At 39.4% G+C, this 9,652-nt stretch overlaps 1 protein-coding gene and 1 long non-coding RNA gene across 3 annotated transcripts in view; one reads left to right on the forward strand and one right to left on the reverse strand.

Moving 5' to 3' along the window:
• Nucleotides 1-195: 195 nt before the first annotated feature.
• On the reverse strand, nucleotides 196-4,370 carry LOC140666940 (uncharacterized). Its single transcript, XM_072894492.1, has 3 exons — nucleotides 4,158-4,370; nucleotides 1,921-2,105; nucleotides 196-1,798 (listed from the first exon to the last, which is right to left on the reverse strand). Exons 1-3 carry the CDS (start codon nucleotides 4,175-4,177, stop codon nucleotides 1,638-1,640), a joined length of 366 nt encoding a protein of 121 aa, XP_072750593.1. The 5' UTR covers nucleotides 4,178-4,370; the 3' UTR covers nucleotides 196-1,637.
• Nucleotides 4,371-4,901: 531 nt separating this feature from the next.
• Nucleotides 4,902-9,652, forward strand: part of LOC140666941 (uncharacterized) — an 88,653-nt gene continuing 83,902 nt past the window's right edge. The window contains exons 1-2 of one of the 2 annotated variants that reach the window (XR_012046876.1): nucleotides 4,902-5,109; nucleotides 5,205-5,384. This is a non-coding gene — a long non-coding RNA (uncharacterized lncRNA). The remainder of the gene's footprint in view (nucleotides 5,110-5,204; nucleotides 5,385-9,652) is intronic. The other variant, XR_012046875.1, reaches the window with a different exon arrangement.

The following is a 9,652-nucleotide window of genomic DNA, read 5'->3' on the forward strand; positions in this document are numbered from 1 at the left end:
TCATATATATTCAAATATATTTTATTTAAAATATTTTCTTTTTTGTATGTGTCTGAAAAATATATCTCATCAAGCATCCAAATTATAAATGAAAAAATTAACGCAAACATAGTCTTATATACAAAATTAATTATATTTTTGAAAAATTATACGCCAATATTATCACTATACAGGAGGAAATAAAGTTTTATGAAATATAGAGAACCATCTTTATTTGTATTAGCTGTTGAACACATTTTACCATTTTAAATCTTAAACATACATGTTATTACCTCCACTGATTGACAATTATATTTATTACATGTGAAGCAAAATAATGTTGGAAATTATTCAAATCATTATTATATGATTGAGATACTTCTGCGATAAATAAAATATTAGAACTTTTTGAGACTAACATTACACAAACGCAACTATAAAGGATAACTTGTCTGACAGCTATCTAATAATTTCAAACATGCAAATTAATATTGCTAATTAGGATTAAGTCAATCAATTTCAAAATTGATAATTTTTCTGATTTTGTGTCAACTGCAATTTTTATAGGACTATAATTTTCTAATATAGATCATTATCAAAATACAAATCAATATTTTTTACTCATTAATGTTTCTATACAAACGTAGGTACAATGTACGAAAACCGAGGTAAATGACAAATTATATGTGTATACTGCACGCCTTGTAAGAAAAATTATACAATAAAAAGAAACATTTTTACTTTCTTAAACGACCACACACGTTTCAGAAATGGCATGGTAAATCTCTTCTTGAAAGCAAAATTTCTTAGGAAAAAAATAAAATAAATAAAAAAAAAAAATCTTTTTCGCATAAACACATCATATGCGTTAGCAGAATTTAATGCTTAATAGTTTACCTAAAGTCTAAACGGTCCAGTTTTTCTTCTTGTAAAAGTTACATAAATAAAATATTTAAATATACATGTTTAATGCCAGCTATAGAAATGGCGCTCTCTTAACAGTTTCTTATCGGCGAACAGTCGTAACATTACAAGTCATAATCTATTTTCGGGAATGTATTTTGATTCGCAGAAAAATATCCATATTCTATCTCCAATGTATAGTCCAAGGTGTGTGTGTGTCTATATGCATAAGCTAATATGTGTATCTGTGCGTTGGAAACAATGAGGACTAGCAGTAGGTGGAAATATTATGTTGCACAATGTACCCATTTTCCAGACACCGCACTATCGTTTGTCTCTTGATGAATTAGAAATATATTATTTCTAAACATTATCAGTATACTTCCTTACTTTAGGATTCTAACGCTAAGTGAATATATAATATATATGCAGTGGATGCCAGTACAGAGAGAACACGGTTTGTTTAAGCTTTACATTAATTACATGTAACCATGATTTCTTGATAAATGTCAGACTCGTTTCGATGTTGCCAATTTATTATAAGAAATACTGTGGGAGACACACAAGCATCCTGAACACAGAAAGTCTTTAATGCAATAAACGTCAAATGTTCCTTTTTCTGTATTTGTTTTGCTTTATATGCTCGCCATCCTTTTTCTGAAAATGCACAGATGATCTGCCCTGGCCTCACACTCGGTAGTTAAAATTGCGTCTATGGATTAGGTCTGTCTGTCAATAATAAACATAAGAGAATATTAGGCCGTGGCCTCTTCCGCGTCGCCGTTATTCTCGGCCTCAGCGCACTTCTCGTCGAGTCTCGACTTCTTCTCGGGACTCGCGCCGTCCAGTGCATCTTCTCCTGCATCAGCCCCAGCCGTTGATTTCCTCTTTACGCAACAGCTGTCTGCGGGAGCATCTAAAATTAAATAAGGAAAAAAAATATACATATATATATATATATATATATATATATATATATTATTACAGATGTCTCTCTTTAAACGCTAGTTTTGCGACACAATGTCTCTTAATACATACCTGTAGAATCTCCGTTTTCCGTAGATTCTGCTTCTTTCTCATCAACCTCTTTCTCCTCGCTCGAGCCATTCTCTTTGGTTTCTTTTGTATCTCCATTTTCAGATGTTTTGGAGTCTTCGTCAACAACTTCCTCTTCTACTTTTTCCTCGACTACCTTCTTCTGAGGAGTAGTGACTTTGGTTTCCCTGGAAACAATAAGCAATAATGTGAGTACAGTATATTCTGTGTGTTCTATATGTAATAAAAAAAGATTATTATTAATATATTATTTAAATTAAAATATTATTTATATTATCATATGTGTAATGATAATTTTTACATTTTATATTATTTTATTTATATTTTTCTAATATAAATACGCAAAAAATGTATCACAATAAATAATTAATTATGTAAATAAAAATTTCTATTAAATTAATTGTTGGCTACAAAACTACATTATCAAATGTTAATTCTATTAATATGATTAGAGAATAGTCCTATTTTTCATATATTTTTATAATAGTATAATATAAAAGCTATGACTGAATCGCGATAAAAACCGCAAAGAAACCGCGCGATATACATTTCCCGTTCAAAATTGCAGGTCGTTTCTGGCGCGCTTCTACTTCGGTATTTGCTGCCGTTTCACATTGCTGGCTAGCAACAAGGACGACGCGACGAACGAAGCGAAATAGAGATAGGGACGCCGCCAACTGTGGCGGCACCTAGTGTGGTTAATATTATCCTCCCTTCGTCTTTCCCCTTCGCGTCGCCAGCCTCCAAACAACCACCGCCATTACTATTACTACTACTACTACTACACTACTACCATACTACCATACTACTACCATCGCACATTCATCACAATCCACACCGAAGACCGAAGGCTTCAGCGTGGCGAATCGTGCTCGTGGTACATGTACATACATATAATACATAACGTGCGATATACACGATACACGCGTTCTCTTTATACGTTCCCTCTTTCAACATCGCTCTCTCTACGCGTGCGTAGAAACGTAAAGGATGCCGTTATCCCTAACCGCTATTATTTATCTTGAAAGCAGCATTGAAACCGGTATATAATTGATTAAAGGTGGATATAAATATATATATTTTTCGCGTATCTTTTTACCAAGATCAAAGTTCCTGGAGTCGTCGATCATACCGCGAAAGTATTTGACTCGGCGGAGGATTTTTCGTGGGAATAATCACGCGATAAAAGCATCGTCAACCGTCGTCGTCGTCGTCGTCGTCGTCGTCGTCGCCGCGTTATCTTTGGGACGTCTAATCGACGCGAGCCGGCAGATCGATACGTCGTCGACCGCTTTCTGGTCGATGCGTGTTACGGAGAAAGGACCGGCGACTGTATGTACGATGACGATTTCTCCCAGCGTGAGAGTGAGCGAGAAAGTCACGTGAAAAAAAAAAAAAAAAAAAAAAAAAGAAAAAAGAAATATTGTCTCGTGACGGAGGGATCGTCCTCTTCGCCGGGGGTGGTTCTCGCCGAAAACACCGCGTGCATATATTACGCGTGTATGATTGATTTGTTTGGTGTACGTATGTATGCGTGCGTGCGCACGTCATCTACATAAGCGACGTAAACAAACGAGCGAAGTGGTCGAGCGCGAGGGACAAAAGGAACACGAAGCCGCCACCGCCGCCGATCGACGACGATGCGCTCGTCTTCGATCGTGCGAGGGCGGGCGGTCGCGAGGGGTCGAGAGGACGGGAAGTAAAAAAAGAGATAGAGCGAGGATCCGGCGCGGGGATGACGATGAGGCCGCCATGAAATCGCCGCAAGTAGAGCACGCGTCGCGCGCGCGGCGGCGAGGGCAGGTAATTTCCAGCGATCGTTAGGCGTACCGCGAATCGGCCTGAGAATATCGTCGCGGCGAGATATTGTAGAGAGAAAGAGAGGGGTAAGGCTTGATCCTCCTCCCGCGCGAACCGCACGTCGCCCCTTCCTCTCCTCGTGATCGCCAACCTTTCTCGCGGCGGTCTCGCGGCTATCTTCTTCAGGATAATTTGAAAGCTAACGAGTAAGAGCGACGAGAAAATAACGGCTACGACGACGACGATGATAATCGGAGGAAAGAAAAACCGACGGACGCGAGGATCGTCCGATCGTGAAAAAGCGATCTCGTGCGCGCGAAAGGGAACCGACGCCGTGAGCGCGCGGTCGCGCGATTTTTTCCTCGCCGACAAATCGATACCGTGTATTTACGCACCGGTGGACGCGTGTGTATACTCACTTGGCCTCTGTGTCCGCCATACCGATCGATTTGATCGCGAGAAATCCACGCACAAACAGCACCGAATCCGTAAAAAGCACACCTCAACCGACACGACGTTACGCGTCTTCTACGCACCGGTAAGCACACGTCGGAGATTCCGGTAACACCGCTGCCGCGTACCGACGCGCAAATGGCAGAGGGAAACGCGCACTGATTCGCCCGAGACCCGAGCGACTCCGGCCCGGCCGGCGGGCCGGCGGCCTTCAAACACTTTTCTTTCCCGCTCGTTTACAGATGGCGCGCTCGTCGGGTCGCTGTCGCGCGCGCGCGCGCGCCGTCCTCGCTCCTCGCTCCTCGCGTCTTGCGTCTTGCGTCTTGCGTCTACAAAGGAAATCGAGTCCTCTTCTCTCGTCTCGAGTCCCGTCTTGATGCAAATATAACAGAAGACGTAAGAAATAAATTTATATTTTATGCTATCGTCTTGCATAATATCGTCGTTCATTATTTTATTATCAACGTTATTGCATAAATGGTTAGGTATTTTCTTGATATATATATATGATATTTAATAGAGTGTCATAATGATGTCGAAAAGAAAAGTAACAGATATAAGTAATATATAACGCATTCAGACTTGCAGTTGTCTAATTGAATTTTTTCTTATTCGGTATAATAATTTCAATAGATTAGTTTTCTTGTACATACTGTAGAAAGATAGATTTCTTTATTCGTGAAAATTTAATGCGATTATTGAAATGTAGGTTAATGTTTTTCCCTATTCACAATTGAATCAACTGAAGTTGTATCGGTTCTATTCCTAATTCCTATACATCGATACGTTTATTGCGAACGAACCGTTATATTTATTCCTTGTTCCTCATATCTTATTCAGTGTCCCGTCCACGTCCACCGTCGTTGTTATCGTACGATTCTATCGCAACATGATTCGTAAAAATATCGCTCGCATTAGGTATGCTGACCTTACTAAGCTTTACGAAGGCAATATTCCGCCTTCTATTAGTAAAATGTATTTTATGGATATTGATTATGTTTTTGAAATTTTAGGGGAAGAAACTAAATTGACATCGCAATTTACATATCTTCGAAGTGAGGTTACGATTGTACGCGACAGCGAGTAAAGCCAACCTTACTAAGCCAAAGTGTGTCAGATATACAAGAGAGATCATGTTTGAAAGCATCGGCGGAAATGTGTTACGATTACTACCCACGCCAACGCGATCGAAAGTAAGTAAAATAAAGGTAATACGACGTCGCAGACGCGGCCATTCAATAATTCGCGGCGCAAAGTTCGCTCCATCGGCGAAGGCAGCGACATCATCTCGATGTCTCGACGATGCCCCTTCTCTAGCCGCGGTCCCTTCTACCTCGACGTCCACAAAATTACAACTCGCTAAGCATCGAAATTCATATACATTTCCGGTGATTTATTTTTTTTTACTCGAATACAATTTCGCTTGGCACGCTTGTGCGATTTCGTGCCTCGTCAAATAATTGGACGCATCGATTAGGTCGTCTCGTTCGCTCGTTACTCGTGACTCGAGGCTCGAGTGTTCGAGAATCGTTTGTACACGGCGTGCTTGCGAAAGTTCTAGAAGTTTCGCGGCATGGCAGCACTTCCGGTGTGCGGGAAAGGTGCGCGAGCGGCGTATCGTGCTGCTCGCCGCCTTCGCGTCCATGTTACAGGTTGCTCTCGAACTCGATAAATGCGAGATTTCCCTCGTAAGGCTGTAATAACGTTGCCGGTCGCCGGAGAAATCGGTTCTCTCGAGCGGGCATTCGATCTCTTTTTAGAAACAGGTTGCGGTTACGTATAGCTGTCCCTTTGGCTTGCGCTTTCTCGAAGAATCTTATTTTATCGCGGGAAATCAGTGGGGAGGGAAATATCGCGAAGAGCGCATATAATTACTTCTTTCGAAATTAATATTTATTCAGGACGTAATTATTTTATCATTATAATAATAATCGTGCCTTTTAAAGCGAATCGTATTAGTTACGGTAATTAATTCCATGATTAATTACATGATAGGTGAATGTTTAATAAATATGAAAGCTGAATTTATTAATTTATTTCAATTTATATTTTTCACGAAAATATAAAAAAAAAATCATCAAAGAACGAATTTATATTTTTCTATATAGAGATAATATATTTTTTAATAAACGTTCTTACACGCTATTTATATATGATGATGGAATATTTTATTAATCGTCATCGTGAGCACGCAATTTTTGGCTGTGCCATACGCAGCGGTGCGCCGTTTCGTCCGTTCCGTAAATACATTTTTTGTTCTGGCACACGTGCTGGCAATCCACGTAAGCACGAAGATAACCAGAGCGAGCAGCAGCTGCTGTACAGGTGAGGCGATGTGGCCAGATGCCTCCTTCCGAGCATCTTTCGACGAAACCGACTTGATCCGGATGTATTTTGGATATACAGGCCCGCTTGAAATTTTCGACCAAACTTTCACGGGGAAAAATAATGTCGAATACGCGTGCGTTGATGGAATGGAATGTTATATTTGCTCCTTCTCGCTCTTTAGTTCATCTTCGTGCGTACTCTCTTTTTCTCTCTGTCTCTCTGTCTCTCTCTCGGTGTCTCTTTGTCTACCTCCTTCTTGTCCACGCATTTTCGTCGAGACAAATTTATGGCATGTCTCTCTCTCTTTTTTTTTTTTTTTTTTTTTTTTTTATTTCGAAATTCTTACGTAATCTCGTCTGTGGCAAGCCGTCATAATAAATTAACATTTGCGTTGATTATGTTGAGGATTACCTGGCTGTTGATTCAACCGCTTCACGGTGGTGGGCTTGGTCGAAAGTCGCGTATTCGATAAGAGCCGAGCCCGTTTTTAGTGGGTCAGTGGATGTGCCCGCCCCAACCGCGGGGGTCTATTCCGACAACAGTAACCTATATTCTCTTTGCAGTATCGAGACCGCTAAAGATAGCGGTGTGGGACATCTAAATTTTCATTTCGCTGGACCAAATTCCTTCTTTGCATCGACGATACGTCGCTCTTATCGAAATGCACTTTGTCGTACATTTTTGGGTCTACGTTCCCGAGTGATAAATCGCGCTTACGCTTTCGTTACAGAGAGAAAAGGAGAGAAAGAGGGAGAGAGGGAGAGAAAAATCAGAATTAGAAATGGAAATATACCGGTAGTGGTCGACATGTATTTCCAGTGGAACCTACATACGAATATGCTTATTAATAGCGTCCCGAATAAATACCGTCTCAAGGATACGAGCACACTATTGCGTTTTCGCGACGATCTATGCAAAATCTTCGTGAAAGCGTGCACGAAGCGTAAAGGAACCTTTTAAATAATAAATAATTCGCATATAGAACATGTAATATATTAGAGGGCAATTGATCTTGAGGAAAGTATTCTTTAAAACATAGATTTTGTCTCGTAGATTATTAAATTTCAGTATATTGAGATGAGGAGAAAATGAATAAAAAAATTTAAGTCGATTATGTGCATTAAAAAAATAAGAAGCGTTTTAAGATGCATTTGTAAAATATTTCAGAATAACTAAAAAATTTCATAGGAAATCTACATTTTAGTAATATACGAGAGAAAGAGAGAGAGAGAGAGAGATGCTCCAAAAATAAAAAAAAATAATTTTTTTAGTCATTATTATAATCGTCGAATTATTATATATTTATGCATTTGACACAAAATTCTCGAAGAAAATTTTATATTTTTATTTTTATTGCTTTTACAACTTTTACAACTTTACATTCTGTCTTTTCTCTGCGAGATGTTCCAATGTAAGGAACTAGTGTGCTTCCTTTCGACAAATTAGCTCGCCGCTTCGGGTCATGGAATCAATAGAGAGCGCGTGGACGCGCGCATCCTGTAGGGTAGAATCAAACCGGGCTTAACCCTAAACAGTACAAGCAAACTCCTACAGGTCCTTTGTGTATCTTCAACAATATTGAAACACGCAAATGGCAGTAGCACATGCAAATTATGTGGGCTATCTTTGTGATACACAAGAGAAACACGTGACATAAAATATACACAATTAATAAACAAATAATACTTATATATATATATATATATATATATATATATATATATATATATATATGTATGAAAAATTTGATTATGTAGAAAAGATGTAAAGTCAAACTAGCGCGTATTTTTTATATTTTAATAATTATAAAAATATCATATGAAAAAGTACTAGCAATAAATTACATCTAAATATACTTGAAAATTATGTGTGATATATTCTTAGAATATTATTTATTTCTTTATATGTAAAATATTTTTTTTCTCTTGCTGTCAAGTCAATAAGTTGCCCATTTTCAAGATATTGATACACCTCATTCGACTAATAGACATATTTTTTTAAATTTATACTGCGGCATGATTAATCAACCAATTATTATTACAGCCGGCTCGTTGGACGGTATAAATTTCTCGTCGTAGATATTATTAATTTATATACGTTACACACATAATATATACATATATCCTGGGTCTGCCTTTATATCCAGACGTTCACAACACGGCGGTGTATCATACGAAAATGCGTGCGTTCAAGCTGGCCTGACCCAATCGCACCTTTTGGACTCGCGAGTAACCGGTTCGCGTTTCCTCCCGTTCTCCCCTTGCGTCCCGTCCTCATCCCATTCTCTAGGCCACCCCTATCTGTCTCTTTTTTTTTCTCCCTTTCTCTCTCCGGCTTTCCCGTCGGTCGACCGTTCTAAAACCGCGCCGCCTCTGTCTACAGTTGGAAACTAATCGGCAAAGGATTATCACAGGTCAGCGGGTGTTCAACCTTCCGTACACCTACCTATCTACCTACCTATCTACCACGGTTCGATACCGCGATATCCGGTCGATCATTATTAATAGACCAATGCCGTTGCTGCCGGTAACGACGTCGTCGCCGAAACTATCTCGTTACAATAACGTGCGCGCTCGTCGATTGCGATACCATCGCACGTTTATTCGACTTTAGGCCTTTCGAACCGGTTCCCCCGTTGACGTGACTGACAGCAACAAGTCTCGTCTGTTATCCTCTGACCGTGGTATTCTGTGCGGCGCTCTGACGACACGACATTTGTAACATTCGCACGTAAAGCGGACCGATTCATTCGTCTTTCTCGCCTTCGTTTTTTAATAAATATTTTCACGTGTCATCAAAATTAAAGAGGCCGAGCGAAAAGTGTAGTAAAAATCTCGGAAGGTTGACGTTTCTATGAAAGAACATATGGTATAACGAAAGAAATACTCTTACATAAATACTCTCGAGGCTCTACATTTAATAATTTCACACACGAATTGAATTAAGACGGTCGATTTCATTCGTACAATAGTCGCTCTGTTTTATCTCCGAGCACCAAGCGACGAAATTTTTAAAGTAGCAATACGTATTGCTTACAAAAATATTACATATAAAGCATGAACTTTACGCTCGTTTAATTCCGTTGGTTGGATGATTCGCTCGACCTCTCCTTCGATTCGATAATCCTGCGATA

This window comes from Anoplolepis gracilipes, chromosome 6 (genome assembly GCF_047496725.1).
Source record: "Anoplolepis gracilipes chromosome 6, ASM4749672v1, whole genome shotgun sequence".
NCBI lineage: Eukaryota > Metazoa > Arthropoda > Insecta > Hymenoptera > Formicidae > Anoplolepis > Anoplolepis gracilipes.

What these genes read in the sequence shown, in the direction of transcription:
- LOC140666940 (XM_072894492.1), bottom strand. Translation starts at nt 4,177, where the DNA reads ATGGCGGACACAGAGGCCAA. An exon ending in ATGGCGGACACAGAGGCCAA is followed by an intron (nt 2,106 to 4,157) that starts GTGAGTATACAC and finishes TATTGTTTCCAG; the next exon opens with GGAAACCAAAGTCACTACTC. An exon ending in GGAAAACGGAGATTCTACAG is followed by an intron (nt 1,799 to 1,920) that starts GTATGTATTAAG and finishes ATTTAATTTTAG; the next exon opens with ATGCTCCCGCAGACAGCTGT.